General features: G+C 38.7%; 1 protein-coding gene across 1 annotated transcript; it reads right to left on the bottom strand.

Annotated features, from left to right (window-relative positions):
• Positions 1-9911: 9911 nt before the first annotated feature.
• On the bottom strand, positions 9912-23011 carry tnfaip3 (tumor necrosis factor, alpha-induced protein 3). Its single transcript, XM_084391758.1, has 9 exons — positions 22731-23011; positions 21609-21945; positions 15326-15516; positions 15074-15215; positions 14795-14965; positions 14097-14277; positions 12898-13793; positions 11925-12124; positions 9912-11831 (listed from the first exon to the last, which is right to left on the bottom strand). The coding sequence occupies exons 2-9, from the start codon at positions 21913-21915 to the stop codon at positions 11571-11573; spliced, it is 2349 nt and encodes a 782-aa protein (XP_084247884.1). The 5' UTR covers positions 21916-21945; positions 22731-23011; the 3' UTR covers positions 9912-11570.
• Positions 23012-27264: the final 4253 nt, after the last annotated feature.

The raw sequence follows: 27264 nt of genomic DNA on the forward strand, positions 1-27264 counted from the left end.
AGCTCGATGCTTTAACTGACTTGTCTCCAACTCAAGCCTGTAGTTTTTGGGGGCAACCCCTGTGGGGCTGCTGAAATCACTACTCAACGATGATGAAATTTACGGGATCTATCCTATAGATTGCTGGTAGAGAATGAGTCAGCGCATGAACTGAGGGCACTGAAGGGCTCACAACATGACGTGATCATGCAAATCACACCTATTCCCAGTATCAGGCTCTTGGCCGCTAAACGTGAGAAACTTTCGGTTTTGTTCGCTGAATTTGACGTCACACTACTAGACCAAAGCTTATACTCAAAAGAGACCAATGAATTATATATCTATATGAAGAGTTCAGATGCAAAAGCCTCTAAGTGCCATCTGAAATTTTCTTCTAGAATGATCATTTTTATAAAGCTTGTATATTTAAGTTCAGTAATTTCACTTAAATGACAATTAATAGGTAATTTGCATTGCCATTTAATTGAAATTATTGAACTTAAATATACGAGCTCTATACTCATTCTAGAAGAAAATTTCAGATGGCACTCAGAGGCTTTTGCATCTGAACTCTTCATATATATATATATAATAACACACACACACACACACACACACACACACACACACACACACACACACACACACACACACACACACACACACACACACACACACACACACACACACACACACACACATACATATAATAAAATAACACGTTGAAAAAGTTTGTAACAACAATAACAAAAGAGAGTTGTAGTTTTTCTTTTTCTTGAGCTTCGGCCTTCGGGAAACTTGTCTGGAATGCACCTGAGGTGACAGATCATCTTGGAACTTTTCCTGTTCTACAAAAATGACTCATGGGATCGAGTCAAACGCAGCATTATAAATGAACAGACGTGGAATTCCCTCTCCATTCCTGCCAGACAGCAGCAGAAACTGCCCGTTAGATGAGAAACATACTGTAGGATCCACCAGAATCCATGGTTTTTGTTTTATTTTCCCTTTTTTTATCTTTCCGGGCGTGGTGATTTTCTGTGTTCAGTTTCTTTATCACTCACTCAAACACACTACTTAAGATTCATAATTCAACAGTTCTGGAAATGATTAATTTCATATATAGGCCTATGTCTGTTGAACAGTAGGGGCCAAAAGTGATTTGTTTTTAATGACCCTACAAGTTTGATTAAACCATCAAAATATGGTGAAAATATGTTATATTTTTGAAATATTTTCATTATGAGAGAAGAACAAAACACTAAGCTTGGTTAATGAATTTATCTGACAAAATTATTTGACAAAAAACTATCCACAGCTGTAAAACTATGCAATTTTTTTATGTAAAAAAAAAAAAAAAAAGAGCTGAAAGGAAAAAGCATAGATTGACGACAGCATAATCAGTTATTAATATTTCGTTGGTTCTCTCTTGTTTTTGACAGCCTGGCCAAATATTATGTCCGCACAATTTGGCATGTTTCATTGCTTTTTCATCACAGATCAAAAAATAACCGACCGCAAAATATGCTTAAAAACCTCACATCAGTGTGTTATAGGTGTAACTACCTTGGGTAACACTTTATTTTACCATGTCATTGTTACATATGTAACATGTAGTTCCTATAGTAATAACTATAAATTATGCTTAATTACATGCAACTAACTCTCAACCAAAACCTAATCCTACCCTAACCCTATAGTTAGTACATTAATATTACTCAGTACTTAAATGTCTAATTACATTGTAACAACGACACCTTAAAATAAAGTGTAACCAAACTTGGTTAACACTTTATTTTGCAGTGTCCTTTACATGTTACATGTAGTTACTGTAGTAACATATAGGCTAGTATACATGCAACTAACCCTATTCCAAACCCAAACCCTATAGTAAGTAGTTAATTAATATTACTCAGTACTTAAATGTATAATTACACTGTAACAAAGACACCTTAAAATAAAGGGTAATACTTGATTTTAAAGTATCCTTGTTACATGTTACATATACTTACCATAGTAAGTAATAACAGTAAATTATGCATAATTACATGCAACAAACCCTCAACCAAATCCTAATCCTACCCTAACCCTATAAGTACATGTAGTTGCTTAATATTACTCAGTACTTAATTACACTGTAACAATGACGCCTTAAAGAAAAAAGTGTAACCAAATAAAGTGTAACCTAAACATTTTTATCCCGGTACTTATGTGATAATATGAAGATTTGTAACAAAGAACTAGCAATAGTGTGTCTTATCATACCTAGACATCATGTAAACCGCTCTCTCTGGATCAGCGGCAGAGTAGGCTACAGTTCGACGTGATCGTAATCAAAGGTTTAATGAGATGACGTGGGTGTTTGAATCTTGATCGCCATGTTTTAACGATTAGCCTAATCGTGCAGCTCTAATATAATCGGTTTTAAAATTTAAAAATGTTTTGTGAATTTTATTTTAAGCAATGAAGGTTTTAAATGACTTTCGTTTTTTTGTTTTAGCTACCCATAACAACTCTCGTTTTAGGACAAGAACTACTGACTTTTGTTGTCGAATGCATCACAAGAGGCCTATTTTATGTTCTTCTGACCGAAATATTTAGTATCCTGGAACTGCACTGTAACAAAAATGCTCAAGTTGTGACAGAATCAGCGTGTGTAGGCTGCACATTTTATTGCGAGCGTGACAATTTGCATGCATGCTATTTTCAGAGAGCCGCACTCAGGTTGTGCGTTAACTTTCCGCCCACACTGAAGCGGTCCCTTCCCCCGCATCACTGAAATGTCACCTCTTCCCCGCACCAAATATCCCCTCCCTCTCTCATACACTCTTTCCTTCCAGCTGTGAGTCACTAGAGTTCGTGAGGGGGTTTGGGGGTTGCCTACTTCAAGAGCTATTTGAGTGTTGGCCACTGAAACGACTGTGAGTTGACTTTCAGAATCACATTATTAGAAAGAGCCATAAAGTTTTAAGCAGTCAGAAAACACTAAGATAGCGATGTTGTAACTCACAACCACAAAACTTCCTGTGACGGAGTAACACGGTTTAATGGCACAGAAATTCACCCTGGGTTTATGGCAAGGTTTTACCAGCCTCTATATTTAGAGTCAGTCAAAAATGATACCAATGCAGAGGTTTTAAAATATATGAATTTTTTAACACTGAGTGTTGAAGTACAAAATGATACCAATGCAGAGGTTTTAAAATATATGATTTTTTTAACACTGAGTGTTGAAGTACAAAATGGAGACTGAAAATGATTTTGTCAAACAACGTTTCAGCCATGCTTTCTTTTAAATCATTCTCACTTGGCATCAGAATAGTTTGGAAATAAGCATATGTTTCTGTTTCGTTCCTCTTGATGGTAAGACGCGGCAGAGCTACAGACTAGTGGAATTTTTTTTAGTTTTATGATAGCTGAGGCCTGTTATATTGTGGTTCTAGTGGACTTCACAGGGTATTTCACCATCTGAAGTGAGATTCCAATCCAAAGGAATCATACATGTTCAGTGCAAAAGGCATAGGGAATAAGGGAACATCGATACATGACTTCACAGGAAGTAGAGAGGGAAATTTACCCACCAGGCACTGCTATACTTAACGTACCCAAGCTCATTTACAAGTTCATAATATTACTTTTGGGGTCTGCTAGAATACATGTACATGATAGTTCAGGAAACATTATTTTGCTTATGCTGTACATATTACTGCATCATCTCTTTTCACCCTCTCTTTTAGTTCATGTCTCTTTAAAGCCAACCTTTCCGAAAAACACAGTCTGCTCTGATTGGTCAGCTGTACCAGTCTTATTGGTCAACCACTTAGAGTGTGTGTCAGAAGTGTAGCGTTCCTTACAATAATCGGCTTTCAGCTCCCGAGGCCGTGGCAACTATGGTGTTGGTATTCGAAGTCCAGCAGCAAAAGACCAGTATCTCCTCGACATAGCCAAATCACTTACTGAACTGTACTTTGAGGGCGGGCCAAAGCAGCCAGTAGATGTTGTTTATGCAAATGTGTGTAATGGATGTAGGCCAGTAAGACGCGTGTAAAACTCACTCCTCTGGCCTCAAGAGGCGTGCTAGTATCGTGCCCGCCTTCGCCCGGTTCGAATCCTGTTTGGAGCAGGTCGAGTAGGACTGGTTACATTTGGTGCCGTGACCCGGATGGGGGTGAGGTTTAGGGGTGGGAGTGTAACGGACGAAGGCCAGTAAGAGCTGTGCTTGTAAACCTCACTCCCCTGGTCTCAAGAGCAGGGTTATTATAGTTTTGCATTTTTCATTAGTTTTTATTTTATTTCGTTTTGACTTTTTGTTTTCAAATTCAGTTTAGTTTTAATTCAATTTTAAAGTGGGTTTGCTAGTTTAGTTTATTTTTATTTTTTTTGAAAATGCTTAGTTTTAGTTTAGTTTTTATTAGGTTTAGTGTTAGTTTTAGTCTTTTTTTGTAATTTGGGTTATTTGTCAGGGGCAAGATTCAAAAACGTCAGAAAAAGTATTGTGATATAATAACTCAACAAAAACATCATACAATTTTAGAAAAAAATTCACACCCCATTGAAATTCCTTTACCTCTTACAAAATCCACACGCCGTACCAAAAATCTACACATCTTCTATACAGAATTCACACCCTATACAAATACCACAGCTGTACAATTTTCACACCCTATACTAAATTTACCCTATACAGTCAATAGCCAACTCATCTGGATTGAAGCAGCAAACATTCAGTGTAAAAGTAAAAAAATGACATAACATTATTTAATATTTGAATCACAGCTTATATAGTGTTTTGACATCGACAACCACAACCCAAAAGGTGGACATTCTAAAACGCTTAACGTGAAAAAGGCTTAACGTGAAAAAGGCTTAACGTGGCTTACTGTACTAAGGCAGTGATATTAAAAGACCAAACTCAGTACACATCATATTAATAAACCATACTATGTATAAAAAATCAGATGAGCCCAGAAATTGAACGCAACGCGTTTAATTACACGTTAAGCATTTTCCTCCCATAGAAAACCATTATAAGAAAACGCTTAACGTGTAATTAAACGCGTTGCGTTCAATTTCTGGGCTCATCTGATTTTTTATATGGTTTATTAATATGATGTGTACTGAGTTTGGTCTTTTAATATCACTGTCTTAGTAAAGTAAGCCACGTTAAGAGTTCTTATAATGGTTTTCTATGGTAAGAAAATGCTTAACGTGTAATTAAACGCGTTGCGTTCATATTCTGGACTCATCTGATTTTTTATACATAGTATGGTTTATTAATATGATGTGTCCTGAGTTTGGTATTTTAATATCACTGTCTTAGTACAGTAAGCCACGTTAAAGGGATAGTTCACTTTGAAATTAATTTTTGATATGTTTTAGCTTACCTCAAGGGCATCCAAGATGTAGGTGTCTTTGTTTCCGCAGTAGTTTCAATTTTGATATTTTTGGGTCAAACCGTTCTTGTCTGTCAGTCATATAATGCAGGTCTATGGTCACTGTCTCAAAACTCAAGCACAGAGTCCAAATTAAAACAATTCCCCACGTCCAAATGAAACAATTCCCCATCATAAGTACACATTGATGGCCTAAGACACGAAACGAGCGGTTTGTGTGAGAAAACGAACAGTATTTATATCGTTGTTATCTCTTGAAAACAGCACACGTCCAAATGATCTGACGGGGCGGGCGGGTATAGATATATACATAGATGTCGCTTTGGCTACTGCAGTTCATTAGAACGAAACCGTAGCCAAGCGACATCTAGTGTATATATCTATACCCGCCCGCTGGCGGGTATAGATGTATACACTAGATGTCGCCTTCGCTACTGCAGTTCATTGGAACGAAACCGTAGCCAAGGCGACATCTATGTATATATCTATACCCGCCCGCGCCGTCAGATCATTTGGACGTGTGCTGTGTTCAAGAGATAACAACGATATAAATACTGTTCGTTTTCTCACACAAACCGCTCGTTTCGTGTCTTAGGCCATCAATGTGTACTTATGATGGGGAATTGTTTCATTTGGACGTGGGGAATTGTTTTAATTTGGACTCTGTGCTTGAGTTTTGAGACAGTGACCATAGACCTGCATTATATGACTGACAGACAAGAACGGTTTGACCTAAAAATATCAAAATTGAAACTACTGCGGAAACAAAGACACCTACATCTTGGATGCCCTTGAGGTAAGCTAAAACATATCAAAAATTAATTTCAAAGTGAACTATCCCTTTAAGCCTTTTTCACGTTAAGCGTTTTAAAATGGCCTCCAAAAGGTGCATTTTACCTCAAACTTGCGACTAGTTAACTTTCTAAAGAAGGCGCAATCGCTTCTCGGGTCGACATTAACACACTGACAAAATTATATTCAGAATTTAAAATATTTTTATACCACTTTTTAATGTGTGTGATTGTGTAAAGGTGTTCACGAGATAGAGATACCAACCTTTCGCTAACTTGCTTTCAACGTCGAACGAACACTCCTTCTCATGGAGACGCAGTGTGCACGTGTGCACGGAGGGGAGGGGCTGTGTGTGTGTGTGTGTGTGTGTGCGCGCGCATGTGAGAGACGCATGCGTGACAGAGAGACGGAGGGAGAGCAGGGAAAGGAAATGCAGCTGAACTAATACGCTGCGTGTTTTAAATAGCGTTAAAAAATGAAAGACCTTGACAAAGACGAAAACTAAGGACATTTACTCTATAATTTTATTTTATTTTAGTTAGTTTTGCCAAACACACATTACAGTTTTAGTTAGTTATCGTTTTTTTTATAATGTCTCGTTTCTATTTTTATTTCTGTTAACGACAATGTTTTTTCCCACCTAGTTCTCGTTTTTTCGTTCGTTTTCATTAACGATTATAACCTTGCTCAAGAGGCATGCTAGCATTGTTAGCGTGCCCGCCTTCACCCAATTCGAATCCCATTTGGAGCGGGTCAAGTAGGACTGGTTACATTTGGTGCTGTGACCTGGATGGGACTGAGGTTTAGGGGGGTGAGTGTAACAGACGAAGGCCAGTAAGAGCTGTGCTTGTAAACCTCACTCCCCTGGTCTCAAGAGGCGTGCTAGCATTGTTAGCGCGCCCGCCTTCACCCAATTCGAATCCCATTTGGAGCGGGTCAAGTAGGACTGGTTACATTTGGTGCTGTGACCTGGATGGGACTGAGGTTTAGGGAGGTGAGTGTAACAGATGAAGGCCAGTAAGAGCTGTGCTTGTAAACCTCACTCCCCTGGTCTCAAGAGGCGTGCTAGCATTGTTAGCGTGCCCACCTTCGCCCAGTTCGAATCCCATTTGGAGCGGGTCAAATAGGACTGGTTACATTTGGTGCCGTGACCTGGATGGGACTGAGGTTTAGGGGGGTGAGTGTAACGGACAAAGGCCAGTAAGAGCTGTGCTTGTAAACCTCACTCCCCTGGTCTCAAGAGGCGTGCTAGCATTGTTAGTGCGCCCGCCTTTGCCCAGTTCGAATCCCATTTGGAGCGGGTCAAGTAGGACTGGTTACATTTGGTGCCGTGACCCGGATGGGAGTGAGGTTTAGGGGTGTGAGTGTAATGGACAAAGGTCAGAGCTGTGCCTGTAAACCTCACTCCCCTAGTCTCAAGAGGCGTTCTAGCATCTGACGCTAGCTGCTGTAGTATTAAGCGTCCTTGTTAGCGCTCGCTTCCCACTTCAGAGACCCCGGTTTGAATTCCGCTCGGAGCGGGTCGAGTAGGACCGGTTACATGTGGAACATGGTGACATAACTAAGTCATAGAAATAATGGCAGGACTACAAACAAGGCTTTTCAGGCAAGTCCTAGCAGACTACCATGAGCAAGGTCTGACACACGTTGATGGTTTTCCACCTGAACCATAAAGTTGGCACAAAGAACCTTAGGATTCTTACCTAAGAAGGATTCTTAACCTGGTGTCTACCATGACTAGTTGAGAATGGTACCTATGGGTTCATACAATCTGGTGATGGTTATTTGCGTGGATGCCTCCATTGCGGGAAACGTTACCAAAGTCCCTTTAAGACAAGTCGTTTCACTCGGCGACCATCTTTGAAACACCTCTAGGGCATGCAAGTGCAGCTCCTATCTCTTTGAATTGGGAAACATCAAATTCTCCAAAACTGTTTGCCAAGCTTACGATTAAATTTCATATTTGAAATCACCAATGAAATCTGACAACAAATGTCTCATCAATTTTGTTTATAAACGCTCGAATCATGACAGAAAAGATTTTTTTAGGCTGGATCAAGCTAATGCGCAGTGGAAGCGCGCATCTGTCTGTTTCTATAGGAACCGGAGCTTCTAACGGATGCAGTGACGCAATGACTTATTTAGAAGGCGGGACTTAATCCGCCATATTGAGCGTTGCACTTTTCCCTATTCAAAACAAAACGAGTGACGTGTCTTGTGTTATTCTATAGTCTTTGACGTTACATAGAACCTTCATGTGCAAGAAGAAGGTGCTCCTTGAGGAACCTCAAATGATCCGCCAGGAAAGCCACAGTTCTCTCTACTCCTGAAACCATTGGCAGGCCGTCCATGGCAGCTTTCCCTCAGGGATAACCTTGTGTTTCAGACTCGGGTGGTTGTGTTTGGCACCGGCTTTGGGTTTCGAGCACGGATTCAACCCTTGCAGTTGCAGTACCTTGCAATTGGTCACACCATTACCAGGGCCAGAGCTATGGGTGCTTCTCATTTCTTATTCTTTGTGCATCCTCGTTTCCTTTCCTCGCTTCTCAGCTCCACCTCCTGTAGGATGCAAGGGAAGGCTGCAAGGAAAGAAAATGAGGACGGAGGAATGGAAGGAAAACTTAATTGTATATTGGAATATTCTTGATCACTCGAGCATCAGTTCAAAGCGTCATCAGCTGCGCTCAAAGGATCTGCCCTTATGTTGTTAGAGTTTGGCTATAAAAGAAATGAATAAATAATGAGGATAAAGCAAGATGGACTGTTGTGATATATGGTTTATTTAAACTGCAAAGGTAAAGCATAAATTAAAATCATCGTGACAGATGTGAAGGGGGAGGATCATTTATCCGTGAGTCAGGCTTCTCAACAAGAAAGGCTTCCCTATAGGATACACCTGTGCATCCTCGCTCATAACTCCTCTGGAAGCTTCCTCGTTCCTTGTTCCTTGTGGTGCAATTAAAGAATTGAGATGTCCTCAAAGATGGCTGAATTCGTTCGGTTTCCGGGTCATAGGATGGAGGAACGAGGAAACGAGGAAGTATCAATTAGAGTATTGAGAAGCACCCTATATCTCATGTTAGAAATCTTTCCCTTCCTATACTTTGATATTTTGGATGTTGACACCAGCCCTTATGTAGAGATCTCAATTGTCACTCCATTAGACCATTTTTTGCATTCTAAGTGGTTTTCTTGGCTGACATCTGCACTGCCTCAACCTGGGATTCTCTTTGGCTGCTTTCACAAGGTCAGTTCTGCAGTTTTTCCAGAGCAGCCTTGACTACTTTTTCAGGTGATTGTGGAGGAATGAAAGAGGACACTAGTTATGTAACATGGCTCTATGATTTCCGGATAGCTGCCAAAGTTTGTTTTCTTTGGCCAGCAATCCTCACAGCTCAGCTCATGTCATTATGTGACTTTTTCTTGGTATATTCTTTCAACCTGTTCGTCTGGCACTGCGATCATCCACTTATTCATAGTGCGGCCTGAAGCGGTCATCAGGAAATCACCCAACCACAGTAACCTAACTAGTTGTTTAGTGGCAGACATTGGCATGGTAACGTTGTTTTGCTAACAATACCAAAAACAATGTTACTTTATTAATACACAATACAGTTGTGTCACAAACTAATGCACTGCTTAATAAGCACTTTCTAGTGCTTCTTGTTTTAACATGCATTTCAAACTCTCAAAAAAAAAAAAAAGCAGATTAAGGGAAACAGACACAGGAAACTGGCTTTTGTTTTTCTATTAAAAATAATTTATTCCAGGACCACATATAAATAATTCTTGAAACACATTACAGATAATATTTGCTGTGAATAAATACCAAAACAAACCAAAAAACAAGGCTTTTCATACAATACTCTATATGAAAGGTTGCACAAAATTTCTATCTTGTCATCTATATTCCTCTAGGTCTATAACTGGAATGTCACTAGTAAGTCAGGAGTACCGTTCCTAATTCCAGAGCAGCTTATTAAGTATTGTGCAAGTTTGTGATGATCTGAACTGACTGAACAGATCCAGTAGTTGAAGAGCAGACACTCTTAAATTTATGATTCGACTGCAAATTTTTCTGTGTATCATTTATCCAAAGCACATTTCTGTATAGGCCCACATTAAACTAATTCTCAAGTAGACAAAGCTAAATGTGGTTGCACAATATTGGACTTTAAAGATGGGAATGTTTAACACGGACAGTTATTTCTTTATAAATGATGCCACAGAAGCTAACTCTATCTTTTCTCTTTACGTCTTTGCAGATATTTTCGGAAAATATTCAAATAGAGAATGTCAGTTTGTGCATACTAATCATATGCAAAGAATAGGCTGAGGCATTGTGTGTTTAAAGGAGAGTAGTGCAACCAAAAGAATGTGGCTGGGCAAGAACAGCGAGAAACAGGGAGTTCACAGATCTAGGAGCGGGGCGTTTCCTACCTGGGTTCGTTTATGTTTGGACTGATTTGTTTTCGCCTAGCTGTTTATCCCGACGGGGATTTCAGACATCTCAAAAAAAAATCTCGTCAAATTTTTTTTACGTCCTTTTTTTTTTGGCACGGCAATTCCCTTCAGCTTAATGTAATTTCATCGGCTCTATTCATCGGGGAGGTGTCAAGTATCTGGTTTTCATTGCACTTAAGGAATTTTTCAGCCACAGAGAAATGAACATATCCATTCAATAGAACAGACCAAGTCATATGAAGTTTAGCAAGGCAAGCAAAAGTGAAAAATAGTTTCAAGAGCAAGAAGGACTTGCGAAAAAGTGATCAATGGTAAACAAAAACATTCTCAAAGGCAACAGATTCGTACTGCTTGCAGACATCAAATGGTGCAGCAGGGAAATGAAATTCGAGCTCAGCTTAGCGAGCTCTCATTGGCACTTAACCTACATTTTATGAATAAACTATCAAATGCTGTCCTTCGGTGGTCTCTGCATACCCTGTTGTACGTCTCATTCCTGTACTTCCAAAAAGGCCTGTTGGCTTTCCGCAGTCCACAGTGGCGATGCACATTGGCTTAGACACTTTCAGTAAATTAACTTTGGTCAAATTTGTTTCTACACTGATCAATTCTTATACATGCTCACGTCAATTTTTCAAGAAGGTTTGCAGTTAATTACCCTGTTCAATATAAACAGCAGACGCCACAGGTGTGTGACTAGACGTCACTGTGTATCATAAGTTTCTGTATGCTAGCATCTCACGTAAGTCCTATACACACACATGATACAAATGACCAAAAACTTCATTTGAGAGGTAATCACCAATTCTACAGCACCACCGGGCTTTTTAGGCCCTGCCCAAGACAGGTGGAGGATTTTGGGCACAAAGTTCCTTGTGTAAGAGTGTTCGCCAGCATGCGCAAGAATGCACGATGAACTAGGCCCTTTTTGACATCGTTCAGTCAGCCTCGGTAAATCTGCTTGAAGTGGTCACATTCGTTACAGTAGCCTTGTTTCTCTTGATTGGCGTAGTGATCGCAGCCCTGCGTCTTGCAGCGCTGTTTGCTTTTCTCTTTGGGCGCCTGGGCACGCCGACCCTCTCGCTGGCCTCGGCTGATGCAGTCCGGGCACAGGTCCGTGCAGCCAGGGGACAGGTTCTTACAGCCGCTACGGCGACACTGAGCCTGGTTGAGCACTGGCGGTGGACGTGGTTTCGAGGCCCGCTGGACAGAAACAACAGAGCTTGTTGCTTAATCGGTTCTTCAACACTCAAGCAGAGCCAAACTCCCCCCACAACAGCAAATAAGGACACTTACCGTGACAAGAGGTGGGGAGTTAGAGCCCCTGCTAGCAGCTTGGGTGAGTCTAGCGCTTTGCTCCTTCACGAAGCACTTGTTGCAGTAACCCTCCAGCATGGCCTTTCCCTCGGCACCGCATCCCTGACCTCGGCACCGCGGACAGTTCTGGAAACCCGCCTCGGACGTGTGCCTGGGTTGGACAATAGCAGGGGTGGCCTCTGTGCAGAAAAAAAAATCACACGTTTGATCCTGTGGTCGACGTCACAATGCCTATGAATTGCTTCCTGAACCCAAAAGGAAGTGGAGACTTTATAACCAGGGTTTAAAATTCACACCAGGCAACCCGTGGGTAAAAATCAACTGTGGCGGGTAACGCTGTCAAATCACTAGCCAATTTAGCGTGTTTACACACTTTGCTGGGGAAGTTCATGTAAGCCAAATTTGTGCAGATTTAGAGCAAATACTCAAATTGTGTATTTAGTATATTAAATACAGCGTATTGCGCAGAATATACATATAGCCTAAGCTGTGACGTAGTTAATCTAGAACATTTGTTCTAGTAGAAGTTCTGATTGGCCGGTAATTCACATTTCTATTCGATTCGGATATATTTGTATATCGTTTTTCACAATACACTTCGGTTCAAAGCAGCTTTACAGAAAATGCATGAGTCCACATTACAGTTTATAGTGATCTGTTATCAGAGATAAGTTATGTATTTCAGAAAATATAAAAATCACAGTTAGCTAAAAATGTATAAATTTAATGTAATAATTTAAGGCAGAAACAATGAGCTCATTGAAGTAATCAATACTTGTATGTTAACAAATGATTGTGACATTTAGAAAAATGTGGTCACTTAAAAATGCAGTAACCAAATTAGCCGGCAAAGTTAATTTCAAACCCTGATTATAGCTGAGAGATGATATTTCCTTGTTCATTAGAGAGATACTACAAGAATTTTGTGTGAATGCAGAATAGTTGCACTTACGGTGATTGGTCTGGTAGTCTAGATAACATATAGTGCAGAATCCCAGCTTCTCTGCCGTCCCGAAGAACTGGCATCCGGAGCGTTTACACGGTCTGGCGGCGGGCGTTTGCCAGGTGTGTCCGGTGGTGCCCGTGCGTTCGGTCTCCCGATGCATTGCCCACACCGAGGCTTCAGTCGAAGGCTCCTCTTGCTGGGCATCTCCCCTCTCGGAAACAGCAGTCCTCTGCATGCAGGGCGGGCAAAGACCATTGAATATCCTAAAAACCTCCTGTCGACACATAACGCATCTCTCGGTGTCCCTTTCTCGTTCTCGTTCTCTCTCCCTCTCCGTTTCCTTCTCTCGTTCCCGGCCGCCTTGCACCCACTGACCGTGGCACCATCCGTGAGACGGCCTGTTGGTGGCGGACCGGGTTTGCCTCGCCGTAAAGCAGCGTTCACACAACCCGTCGTGCTCCACACTGAGTGTGAACAAGCATCCGGGTGTCTTGCACTTCATGGCATGAGTCTCACTGTAAAGGCTTAGACTTGGGGCCGTGGGGGGAGCAGAACGAGGGCTAGGAAGGACTGAGCGCTCCAGTCTCCCTCGGCTCTCCGGGTCCGAGGATGACGACTGATTCGAGCTGGAAATGGCCTCTGGTTTCCGACCCGCCTGCCGCTTTTCGAAGCACTCGTGACAGTGGGGTTGAGTGTCCACCGAGACGTAGAAGGTGCATCGGGGTGTGGCGCAGCGGATCTCGATGAGAGAGAGCTGGGAGACCGAGAAGGGAGGGGGACGCTGGGATTGGGGAGCCCATGATGACTCCTTATCCTCTTGCCAGCGCTTATATTCATGGTTTACCAGCTGTAGGTAGTCCTCCATCAGGTTCATATCCTCAGGTAGGTTGCCTTCATCAAGTCTGATGGAGGAAGGATTCAAGATTTTGAAGTCAAGTCACCTTTATTTATATAGCGCTTTTTACAATACAGATTGTTTCAAAGCGGCTTTACAGTGAAAACAGGAAAATAATGCAACAAAGTTTGTTTCTAGAAGAAAATAGCGTCATAGTCCAGCTTATGCAAGTTCACTAAAAAAGGTATTAATTTAGTTCATTCATAGCAGCTCTGGAGAAAACCGTGATACAAAAAGGTACACGACAAAGCGCCATAACTTTACAGGGTTACATTCAAAGACTTCAACAAAGAGTGTCTTTAGCTCATACCTGGCCGCAGTGATAATCTGTGTGGGATCGTAGCCCAGGCCAATGACAGGGATTTCTATAAGCATTAGGTAGTCTTTTAGCAACTTCTCCTTCTGTTGCTGCTCCTTTTCTGTCAGGAAGTGCAATCGAAGCTCCTCAAACCCTCCTCGTCCCGGGTTTATCAACGGCACCGCACGGATCTCTGAACGGGTCACAAACATCACATATTCAAATACACTGGGCCGACTAAGAGCAACCCTCTGGTGCAATTTTTTTTTTTAAATGAATGTCCTATATTTTATTTTGATAGGGGATTTTTTTATACTAAATTATGTTTACGTTGTATTTATAATCCATTTATTCACTTTTTGAGCATAGACCTGAAAATTTTATTTCCAACTTAAATTGTCGTAAATCATGAATGCATTAAAGCACAGACTTAAGTTTGATCTCTTTTCAAAGACGACACTTGGCAGATTATTGCTGAAGTGAAAAAAGTCAACATTTTAGACCGTGAGGAGCACAAGTGTGACTATTTTTTACAGGACCATTTAACCTTTTCGAATCATGTCCATGATTTTTTTGTGTGTGTGTGTGTGTTCACATAGCAAGTGCAAAAACCTTCACCAAGTTTCGTACCATTTCGATGAAGTAAAAAAATTCTAAAAAAACTTAAACTTTTCCGGTCAACAAGAGTTGTGCAATGTCTAGTGACGTACCTGGGCCACTATCTTTGATTGTGATCAGGGGTGCAAAGTGCTGCGAGTCATATCCAAGCACTATGGGATATTTGTAGCATTCTCCTGGAGGCCAGTGCAAAGGCAGGTATATGCCCCCCACATTGAGGGGAGAAAAGGAGGAACCAGACTTCATACTTCTAAGTACTTGGTCTGTTGAGAAAATAAATAAATAAATGAATCAGTCATATATTATGGTCATGTTGATGCACTTGTGTTTGTGCAATTCTACTGAAATGCTCCTGTATTACGGATACGTACCCGCAATAACAATAATTGGCCTCCGTAGAATATTTGAAAGCACAAATATGTGAATATCCTCTAAAGAGTCAAACTGTAGGCCATTACTGCTGGACACTGGAGAAGCCATTTCTACAATCTTAACCCATTCCTCCTCCCAGTTCTGAGAAACAAAACAAATTGCAAATATCCATGAGTTATATACCCTTGTCATATCCCAAAGGACAATGTTATGATTTTTTGCATGTTCGTCGTGAAGGTGGAAGTGCTTACCAAAGTGCTGTATCTCAGGCCGGTCTGGGTGAACTCCTGTGAGTGCAGAAGCTCTGTTTGAAAGCGTGTCCTAAAGTTACTAGTGTCTGTTTCCTTCAGTACTGCGTAAAGAGCCTTTCTGAGCACCAGGTCTGTGTCCTGAACCCCTAGAAGATACTGAGAGGCTGCGTGAAGCAGGCAGTTCCCATCACCTAAACCAAGAACACACAAACACAGATTATATCTCTGGACAATTTTGAGTTTAAAAGACGTCTAATAGCCGTCCAAACACAGTCCTGACGACTAGGCCAAAACCATAACCCAAGAATTGACTAGTCATCAATTAGATAACAAGGAAATGAAATGAGTGAGGAAATGAAACCGAACACTGTTTACTTTGCTTACATGATGGAATATCATACATCTTGCAAGTTATTTTGGCAAAAACTACATGTTTTCAAATTCAGGCTAGAAGTGGGTTCCTCATAGCCGGACTATATTGGGTTTAAAGTCAACCGAGACGGTTGAAATGACGACTATTGTTTGCTGGGAAGGGCTTGGGACGATGCATGTTCTTGTGGTGCCATCAGGACATTATTATCCTGAGGCTCCAGAGGAATTAATCCCAAATCGCCACTCAGTTTCTGCAAACATGGAAGCATGCAGGTCTGCCATTACACAGTCTAACCAAACATTATTCAGACACCAGATATCATGTGTGATATTGTTTTACTAGTGTGTGCAGGACACGATAGTTCATTTATGTAAGCGAGGAGAGCAAAATTAAGTAAACTGTGACATATTATTCCCAAATATTCTTCATACAGTGACTCCCAGTAACATTTATAACAATTTGGGACCAAATATTATTCAGACACTTTGACCTGATCATGTTTTGCTGAAGTGTTTTTTCTTTAATTGCTAATGCTCTTTTTACACCACAGACTGAACAATATGAAGCATTGCTTGGTGATTGGTTGAGCTAAACTGGTATTATCTAATTGTGTAATTAAATTTAACATCTGACAGATATTCAACATAATTCATCTGTGAGACAGACATGCACAAAACCAGTGAAATATCAACTGGTCATATTTTATTAACATTTTCTAAACTATAGCGAATAAACTGTGATAATGTGAGAAATATTGAAGGTATCTGAATACATTTTGGTTTGACTGTGCATTGGATGTCCTGAAGGATAGCGTCACCTTCCACATACATAATCACGTTTGCAGACAAGCTTTACTTTGGGAGAAAAAAACCTCAGGTTATAAAACTTCATAAAGGACGTATTCATGCATTCACAAAAAGCCTCTGAAACTTGCAGTTCCTGTTTGGACTTTCTCAATCATCAAAACTGTCATAACATACACAGCCTTAGCAACCGGTTGGCATGCATTACACAGCTACAAAACATTCGAAAACTACATATATAATCTTAGCTTTGTTGTTGCATTCACTGACAGCAATATCTTTTACACCTAAAGGTTAGTTCAGCTGTATTTGTCAAGACGCAAGATTAAGGATGAGATAAAAAGCAATTCAGGGGATTTCCACAAGAGTTGTTAAAGCAGTTTATAGATATCAGTTTCATCCAAACTGTGTGCATTTAAAAAACAGAGCATGTGACCATATCTCTGCAATAACAACCCAACAGCAGTTTGAACATGTCGGGCCAACCTATAGGGAATTTTTTTTTTTTTTTTTTTTAAGAGTCTCAAAACTCTTTTTATATACTTTTGTAAATCAATAACTTTTCTGTAACCTAACCATTCAGTAACTTGAACACCAAAAAAAAAGAAAAGCATGCTCTGCAGAACTTTGTACATGGCCTAGATTATGTGTTCTTTCTGATGTTGTGCAACATGTGTGCTCAATCGCACTCGTACGCATTTGCATGTGCGCGCGAGCTTGTGTGAAACAACTGTGAGGAATTTCCCTAGTATGTGATTCTCTGATTAAGCGCCGTAAGGGCTTCACTTCAACTTTTTCTTTCCCTTGACTCCTCTTGACACCAGAGCCATGATATAAAGCATCTGGACTTTCCAGAGAGGAGGGCCGATGTTGCACAGGAATGCCTGTGCCGTGCCCATATGCCATCTCTAGGGCCGATAAGGGAAGTCTGAACATATGATCTAGTTCCTGTTCTTTAAACTTGTGCTATTGTTCAAAAGCCATGGCTTGTGCTTGTACCTGCCATCAACACAAAAGTAGAGGGAGGTTTTCACCGGTCTATGGTTTATAAATGGAAACTATTTGTACAGTGCATAATATACTGTGTTTTCTTTTTGTTACACAAGAGTAAGTTTCTGTATGACTTTCAACTCTTGGGTTATGGAGACAATCATATCTTATATATTGATACAGCTATCAATCTTAATAACTGTAAAGAAAACGACATCGCCTCTAAATCGTACTCTCATTAACATAAAGAAATGGATCTGATTCGATAACATTACAAATAAACTCCGACTATCTAAAAGGAGTCCTGCTAACTTATAACAACAACTAACTTAACCACATTTTCCAGAAGACTGGAAACTTTATAACTTTTATTAAAGTCCTCCTGTGGTGAAAATCCAGCTTTTAATATGGTTTATAAGTCTATGTGGTGTTTTTAATACGCTTTAAGACAAACCAAGTGTAAATTCATAAGTCGACACCATTGAAAATCGTTTGAAATCGCTGGTGTTTCTGACGTCAAAAACGACCGTGTAACCAATCAGATCGACGTGTGATCGTCAACAATGTGAGTGAGTGGAGGCGGGGCTCATTTGCATATTCATATAACCGCATATACTAAATATAGCAAGGGTGTCGAGTTACATTTAAAGCTATTTTAAGATATGACAAAAAATTTTCCACGGAAAAAACATTTAAACATGTCATTATGGTGATCGTAGATTTTAAGGGATAAACAGAGGAACTTTAACAAGTTTTTATGTCACATTGCTAGAGAATGTAGATTTACAGCAGATCGAGCTCAATGTCCTCTTTAAAGTAGATTAATTTAAGTGAAGCAATTAACTTGGACTTTCTATCATAGAAGATTCACCAATCTGTCCTTGCACATTTGGTCTCAAACAAACCATTAACTTGTTTTCTCATTAAATGTAATGTTTCGGTTGAACATTAATGTTCTGGTTAAACCGTGCTCTGTTCAAGTTTGATTAATTTGAGTGATACTCCCTCCTCAAATACTTTCATAGTTAGCTACTTTTTGTTAATAGTTTGCAGTGTAGCTTCCCATCTTTTTTCAGCTTGACTGTATTTAAACACTTTACTGTAAATTATGTGAAACTTGTCACTTGGGAAGTTACAGTTTCAAAAAGCAGCAAAACCCCACAAAGAAGAACAGAAAATGAACACACAAATCCTGGATACAAACAACATCTGCTATACAACCACATCCTTTTCAACACGCTCAGCAATAATGGCAATGGAGAAAAGCGTGGCCTCAAGAAAACGATTGAAGCATTGTGTAAATATGATAACATTGTCCAGTTCTCCGATCCCAGCAAGCAATTTCGCGTTTGAAAGACGTCTAATAGCCGTCCAAACAGCCCTGACGTCTAGGCCAAAGCAAGGCAAAGTTTGGGCTGTCAGTTAAAATTTAATAGACGTCTAAAACTATAGACCAAGAATAGACTAGTCATCAATTAAATAAGGAAATTAAATGAGTGACGAAATGAAACCAAACATAGTCATAGTCAACAAACTCATAGCCGGACGTCTAAAGTGAACCTAAGACGGTGAAATGACGACTATCGCTTACTGGGATTTTACTGTCATACGGTCAGATGCACAAGCTGAAGCAGAGTAATTGATGTACACATGAACTATTTAACATAAAGCTTTTGTAATTTTGCCTCAGACATCTTTGTCTTGTCAGCAGTCATTCATGATCAATATCAATTAGTCCATTGGTTACTCATGCTGTATAACTGCAATGGGGTTTAATAGTAAATAAATAAATACTATATTATATATATATATGAAGAGTTCAGATGCAAAAGCCTCTAAGTGCCATCTGAAATTTACTTCTAGAATGATCATTTTTATCAAGCTCGTATATTTAAGTTTGAGGCTTTTGCATCTGAACTCTTCATATATATATATATATATATACAAAATATTATTTTTGTACACACTAATGGTAATCAATACAATTTATTCCTGTAGCTCAAACAGCACATCAATGGTGCCAAGGTCATGATTCAATTCCCAAGGAATGCAAAAACTAATAATAATGATAATATTGCAATGTAAGTTGCTTTTAATAAATGCATAAATGTACAAAATACACCCTCAAACATAGACATATCCTCTGCTTTAAGAGCACCACACTATTGATCAAACTATTTGACTAAACTTGAAATCCTAAAGACGCACTTTATAAATCAGTAAAATACAACAGCAGTCTAAAATCTACCGTTCATGCAAACAGGGAACTAGGAAGTTGTTAAACTAATGCGGAAGGGCTTTTTTTTTATATATATTCCTAACAAATCAGGTCATAAAATTAAGACAAACACAGATACAAGTTTAGAAGGAAGCATAAGCCTAGCACACCTAAAATGGCCATTTTGGCTGCATTGTGTGTTACGTTATTAGCGGTGTTACATTTGAGCGTTACATTTATTCCAGTTCCCCTCTATAATCTATTACGGGTCTTATCAGCGCAATCCGTTTTCAACAGCATGTTCCAGCCTAGCGCTTTCATAATCCCGTGTGATTTAAAACAGGAAATTCCTGTTTCATTATGAGGGAAAAATGTGCTTTCCAGAATTTTTTTTTTTTTTTAAACGCAAGAAATTTACCAGAATACATAAACGAGAAGCTATCAGGAACTAGACATGATTAAATGACATCTCCTATCACAACTGCATAAAAATAATGAAACTAACAAACAAACAAACAGCACTAGGTTGTTGACTACTTCAGATAAATGGTAATGAAGGTAATGAGTAAATGAGATGCGTGAAGTCTCTGTTTACCTAATTTCAGTTACTGTAAATAGTGACTGTACAATGGAGCAACAATGGCAAGTACAGAGAAGTTTCCCTCGCAGCATTACTCATAAGAGAAGAGCAGAGCGACCTGACCCTGAGCTAGCAAGAGAAACACCAGAGTCACACACACGCACACACACACACACTCGCTGGAGCCCAGCATCACGGCACGGCCCCTCAAAGCACACTGAGGGGGAAAAACATCCGTGTGACAGACAGTGCAGGATTTTCCCGTCTGCCATAAAGCACTGGCTTTTTTTAAAGCGGTCTAACGATATAGCTTTTCTTTAATGGCAGATGCGATATCTCTAGATGTTATAATTCTGATAACAACAGCACTTGAGATGCATATAAAATCACTGTGATGAATTTAATAGTTGTTGTTACACCATAAGAGAAATGTCACTTTTGGGTTACACTTTATTTTAAGGTGTCTTTTGTTACAGTGTAATTATACATTTCAGTACTGAGTAATATTAATTAACTACATGCACTTACTATAGGGTCAGGACTAGGGTTTGGTTGGGTTTTGTTGCATGTAATTATGCATAATTCATAGTTATTTCTACAATAACTACATGTAACGTAACAATGACACTGCAAAATAAAGCGTTACCCACTTTTGTTAACTGACCAAGAAGACGTGAATATCAGCCCAAAAAATGGGGAAATAGTGATTAATTATTTGGCCTGGCCGATATATATCAGCATATTACTAGTTATAACATCCATATTATGAAGCATTTCATGTGTTGGGTGTAATGCATTACTAAATAATTAATTATTGTAATTTAATTGCGTTTCTCTTGAAAAAGTAAAGTAAGGAATTACTCTATTTTTCGGTATAATAATACTGTATAGACTATTGAACAATTTTATATAAAACAATAGTGGATTTATCATCAACATTTAATGTTTTTTGGTCAGTTCAAGAATAATTTGTGCAATTTTACATTATTAATTTGAAAGAATTAAAGCAGTCTCATGCCTATTCTCCTATTGTTGATTTGGGATTTCGAAAGTGATTATTATTAAGTAACGCACTACTTTTTAGTACAGTAACTAAAGATTGTAATTAGTAGCTGCTTTTTTAGAGTAACATACCCAACACTGAGCACTTCCCAAGCAGAATGATCTTAAGTGAATAATTTATATAAAGTATAAGACCATTGATGCATTATTAACTGATATAAACCAATACTAATGGTTTAAAAGAAACTTTAACGTCGCCGTTTCATTGGAAGGAAACGTGACTCGAGCTCAAGCTGATAAAATCACAGCATAGTTACCGTTGGTTCTCAGCGGCACCAGCTTCTTGACCTCTCGGCACCAGTTCAACCTCTTCTCCTGTTCCAGCGAGCTTTGCATGGCCCTGTCCAAGATGGCCGCCTGGATGACCTCGCGGAAGGCCTGCGGGAACTGGCTCATGCGGATCATCTCCAGGGTGTAGCGATGCATGCTGCGCAGGTGATGGATCAGGCCGCTGCTGGACGAAGGCTTGACCACGTCATTGGGAACCCGCTCTCTGATTTTCACGGCCTTCAGGAGGTTACTCACAAACAGGAACTTGGGCAGGAAGTTCTGGCCCTGAGACATGGTGATCTGGAGTGGAGAACCAATCTATCACTGCGAAAGAAGACATGAAACAACAACACCATTGTCAACCCACGACCATGTGCAGCAGACAAGAATTTCCCCTCATTTCCCTCCACCCTAAAGGTGAAGAACTGAAAGACTGATGGTGGCCCCTGAAAGCTAATGGTGTATTCCAGTCTCATGGTAAAAGGGCTCATGAGGTCAGATGAGTGAAAGGCGAAGATATTTATAAGTCCACCCCCACAATCAATTTTCCAAAACTCCCAGAACAGGCGATAATAGATGGGTTCAGACAAAAATGCCATTGACTGCAAGGGCACCATTTATTTGTCTCGGCTGCCGGGGTTCTTTAGGGACAACTTATTCAGACAGTGTTCCTCTCGCGAAATATTCGTGAGGAACGCGACATCCACAGTTTTATTAAACACAAAGCACAACGGGGACAATAGAGACCGACGCGAAAATATTAGGCTTTAACATCAGTTGCTGACGCTCGAATTACGTAATTGCCTTGACAGAAGAAGCCGTTAGACAATGGAACACTGTAACACTCGAACGGAAGCTGTATGTCCCCATGGCAACAATAGAACGTTTTCTCCGTTAAACGTTCTTAATCGCTGATAAGTGACGTCTTCGCAAACAATGGCTGTCAAAAATCCGTGGCGTTCAAGACTGTATCCGTCCGTACAAGACAGCCTGGCGTTTGAGCTCGAGACAATATGGGAGAAATCAAGCTCGTTTGCTTTAGGAAAGAGTCTAAACGCGACATTTAGAGAGGCGAGGGAACGGGCAGCGATGAATCGGACAACTCTTACCTGTTCAATATGTCGGTATCCACCAACAAAGCCCATAAGATGCTCTGGCTCTGCTGCTACTTCACTCAGTCCACTTTAATCGTTCATGGCGCTTTAAGAGATCCACTGGATTTTCACTGCTCGCTTGAGACGCGTCCAAAACACGGCAAAGTCTACGCTCTAGTTAGACAGCCCGAATGATACCAGTACATAAAAGCCAGTAGGGGATTTCCATAAGGTACTTTCCACTTTCACAAGCCATTATAAGCGTTTTCTCTTCGTCTTCTCCGCCAGGGGGAGTCAGTGCGCGAGTGAGTGACGCTGCTGAACGCTTACGTTACGTTCGAGTCGATGACGCAAAGCTCGACGTTTGATTCGCCACACCCATAGTAGTTATGTGAGATATGGAAACATAACAACACTGGAAGTCCCAGCCTGTGCATTTTACATGCGTGCATGTTCTAGTTCCATTTTATGTAAAGAATGAATGTGCATTACAAGAAAGGAACTTTTAGTCATGACTCTTTAACACAAGGGTCATTCTGCGTTAATTTTTCATTTGCATGTGACTTAAAGTGGGCTAATTAAATCAAACGAGGGTTACACTTTATTTTAAGGTGTCATTGTTACAGTGTAATTATATATTTAAGTACTGAGTAATATTAAGCAACTACATGTACTTTTTATAAGGGTTGGGTAGGATTAGAATTTGGTTGAGGGTAAGTTGCATGTAATTATGCATAATTTACTGTTATTACTAACATATGTAACAAGATATGTAAAGATTATAGCAATCATAAAGAACAGACAATTATAATGTTTGTGTTCAGTTCAGACTTCAGAAAGGTAACAGGGTTAACAGTAACAAGATAACAGGGAACGTTTTCAGAAATAATGTTCTCTCAAAGTTATTCTAGTTCTTCTAGTAACGTTACTAGAATGTTTGTTCAAAGTTCTGATCTTTAATAATGTTCTCAAAACGTAATTTTTTTGGTAACACTTTACAATAAGGTTCATTAGTTAACTAACATGAACTAAGAATGAACAATACTTCTTCAGCATTTATTCATTTTAGCTAATATTAATTTCAACATTTACTAATACGTCATTAAAATCAAAGGTTGTATTTGTTAACATTAGTTAATGCACCGTGAACTAACATGAACACACAATGAACAGCTGGATTTTTATTAAATAACATTAACAAAGATTAATTTGTTAATGTATTGCTCAGTGTTAGTTCATGTTAATTCATAACTAATGTTAACTAATGAACCTTATTGTAAAGTGTTAGCCTACCATTTTTTTCTTAAATGTTTTAGAACGTTCTCTTTTTAAATGTTGCTACTTGTTTCAGAGTAACATTCTAAAGTCACATTCCAATGATGTTTGAAGAATGATCAAATGGAATTTTTGAACCAAGAAAAAAAAAAACTCGTTTTGCAAATTCATAGAACATTCAGAAGTAATGTTTTCATAACTTAATGGAAACGTAAGTGAAACGTTTTTAGAGCATATTTTTGTTTGCTGGGAAGATTGACAGTTTAATTCAATATTACAAAGCGCAAGAATACTGCAAGATGCTCCTAGAAAGAGATTTGAATGCGGCTATTATACAAATATTCACATTTCAATAGTTTACTTTAAAATCTTGGTATGAGGGTTAATATAGAGTCCCCTATAACAAACTTGAACTTGTTCTGGGAGAGTTTGTTTATTAGTAGATTACCTGTACCACGGTAAAAATGTAAATAGAATGATATTTATATCTTTATGCGAATCATAAAGATTCATATAGTGCATGATGATGATGATGATGATGATGTGGGTGTAAAGTTTAGAGTGCATGTCATTCAAGAGAACTTGATCAGAAGTTCCCATCATAAATAGGGCAATAAAGAGTGACTGACATTTCATTTCTTGCCAGGGTCATTCATTCTGCATATTCAATACATTCAACATTTCTTGGTAACACTGACTAACAACAAACATCTTTACATTATGCTAAACTAGTGCTAATAAAGTCCTTTGACATGCCCTGAATTCATTGTGCCACTGTTTGACAGAGATACTGTAGATTTATATTTCTTAAGGCTCTACTGCACAAATCAACTATGATATAAGAGATTTCAGCCATAAATAAAAGAACATAATTAATATTAAATAAAGACCTGACACCCTGCCCTGCCTCAAACCCCGTCTTTAGTTAGTTTAAAGTTACCATGAAATCTGAATCAACATGTCTTCTTATTTCATAGAATATTGCAGTATTTATTATAAATTATTAATCCGTGTAAATGATTATTTTTAAACAACCTCTCACTCACATGAAACAATTGCAGCAAACAGCCAAACGACAGCGATCCGATCAATTCCTGATGGTTTTCCTCATCCGAGAAGCTGTTTCACACACAATAGGGAAGACAAGTCGGTCATGGATTCTGGTTCATGCCGACTTTAAAGGGAACTAAATGTGTAAAGTGCACATGCTGTGACCCAATGAGAAATATACAGAAATCCCTCCACAGGAAACTGAAGAATAACGGTTATTGCATTAGTTTACTTCCATTCATTTGCATGGACACACACCATATATGACGTTTCTTTCGAGAAATTACTGTAGAAAATACCATAACAACTGGGGCCTTTTAAACATGAATCACTAAATAACGGTTTGATTTTTGATGTTGAAATCTTCTGATCTATATCTATTTGATTTATTAATATCTATTACATTTTTTAGCTAACACTTTATTTTGATACTCCCAAACAGACATTATACTGACTATAAGTAGCTTTGCAACTACATGTTAACTTATTCTACTAACTAGTCTGTAAAAAAAAAAATCCGATAAATTTACGGGAAAAAACTGGCAGCTGTGGTTACCAGAAATTTCCCATAAAAAATACGGTAGCAACATTTTAGGTTTTACATACTTAACTTAAAGATTACAGTAATAAACTGTATTTCATTATCTGATATAATGTTAATTTACTGACCTATTGAAGTATTAATATCTGTTTGTTCCATTGTAATACACTGACAACCAACAATTACAATAGTAATGAGAGTCACATGATTAATCAATCAGTTTTTTCACAACACAGTTAATTTATAGAAAGCTGCACAGTGTCATTCACACAAACATTAAACACCATCATGGTAACACACATGAAATTTTAAAAATACAATAAACATTAATCATTAAATGTAACATAAAACCCTAATGTACATAACTGATTAGAAAAAACTAAGAAAACTATGACAAAACATAGTTATTTCAACAAAAATACATCAAATGTCACGCAGGGAATTGTGGGAATGTCAATTTACGTTTTTTCACGGAAAATTATACGACTTGTTCGTTTTCACTTTCAAAAACTGTAAATTTAACGGTATTTTACGATAAATGTAGACTACCATTAGATCTATCACAGTAATTTGTCGTATATAGTAAGGAAACTTTCTGTTGACCAAGTAACAGTTTTTCAGTGAAGCATTTTTACAGTCTTTTACTGTTAAAATCACGATCATTTTCTAATGAGAGTTAGTCGTTGTAGGCGAAACATTACTTATAGTCAACGGAACGTGTTAAAGGGGATCTTCGAAACAAAGTGTAACAATATGTTTTATGATATAATGTTAGTCTGACTTCACCTAGGTGGGTTTCATACCCGTTTTTGATGATGTAAATATCGCGGGATTTTTCTTTTTGAAATTCATAATTTTCCATCTGTGCCCTTCGAGCTTTCCCTCGTTGAAACGCCATCATCATCACGTCACTGAGAAGTTTCCCAGTAGGAAGAGAGCAAGAGAAGAAGAGCACCTTCATTCAGCTTCACCCAGATCTATTACTGTGTCCAAACATAGATTAAATATATCCTTTTCTATGAACAATTTTTCATTTTCTGAATTGAAATTCACTTACAGTATTTATCGTGGTGCTTTAAGTGTCTAAATTAAGGGTAACACTTTACAATAAGGTTCATTAGTTAACATTAGTTAGTGTATTAACTAACAGGAACTAATGAGCAGTACATTTGTTACAGTATTTATAAATTTTTGTTAATGTTAGTTCATAAAAATACAGTTGTGCATTGTTTGTTCATGTTAGTTCACAGTGTACAACCTTTGATTTTAATAATGTATTAGTAAATGTTGAAATGAACATTAAGATTAATAAATGCTGAAGAAGTATTGTTCATTATTAGTTCATGTTAACTAAGGTATTTACTAATGTTAACTAATGAACCTTATTGTAAAGTGTTACCTAATTAATGATTACAAATCAGAAATTCTTGTTTGTTAGTTTATTGCGCAGCCTCATGACTATCACTCAAAGACAGTAAGTTGGTTAAAAACATTTTATTTTGATTTGTTTATGACATGGTTTATTTTCAAAAGCCAATTACTTGAACAAATATCATGTTTTCCTACATGCATTCTTGTCAGGAAAACAAGTATCCGTTCAAAAATCATAAAAAGAAACAAAAACGCTTTTGAAAATATTGATTAGGATGTAACAATGTATTCAAGATAGAATTTTTGACCTCG

Source organism: Rutilus rutilus (assembly GCF_951802725.1).
Source record: "Rutilus rutilus genome assembly, chromosome: 20".
Lineage (NCBI taxonomy): Eukaryota > Metazoa > Chordata > Actinopteri > Cypriniformes > Leuciscidae > Rutilus > Rutilus rutilus.

Coding starts and splice junctions, on each gene's coding strand:
- tnfaip3 (XM_084391758.1), bottom strand. CDS start 21,915: ATGTCTCAGGGCCAGAACTTCCTGCCCAAGTTCCTGTTTGTGAGTAAC. Junction 15,216..15,325: donor GCCTGAGATACAGCACTTTG/GTAAGCACTTCC, acceptor TTTGTTTCTCAG/AACTGGGAGGAGGAATGGGT. Junction 11,832..11,924: donor ACTCCCCACCTCTTGTCACG/GTAAGTGTCCTT, acceptor GTTTCTGTCCAG/CGGGCCTCGAAACCACGTCC.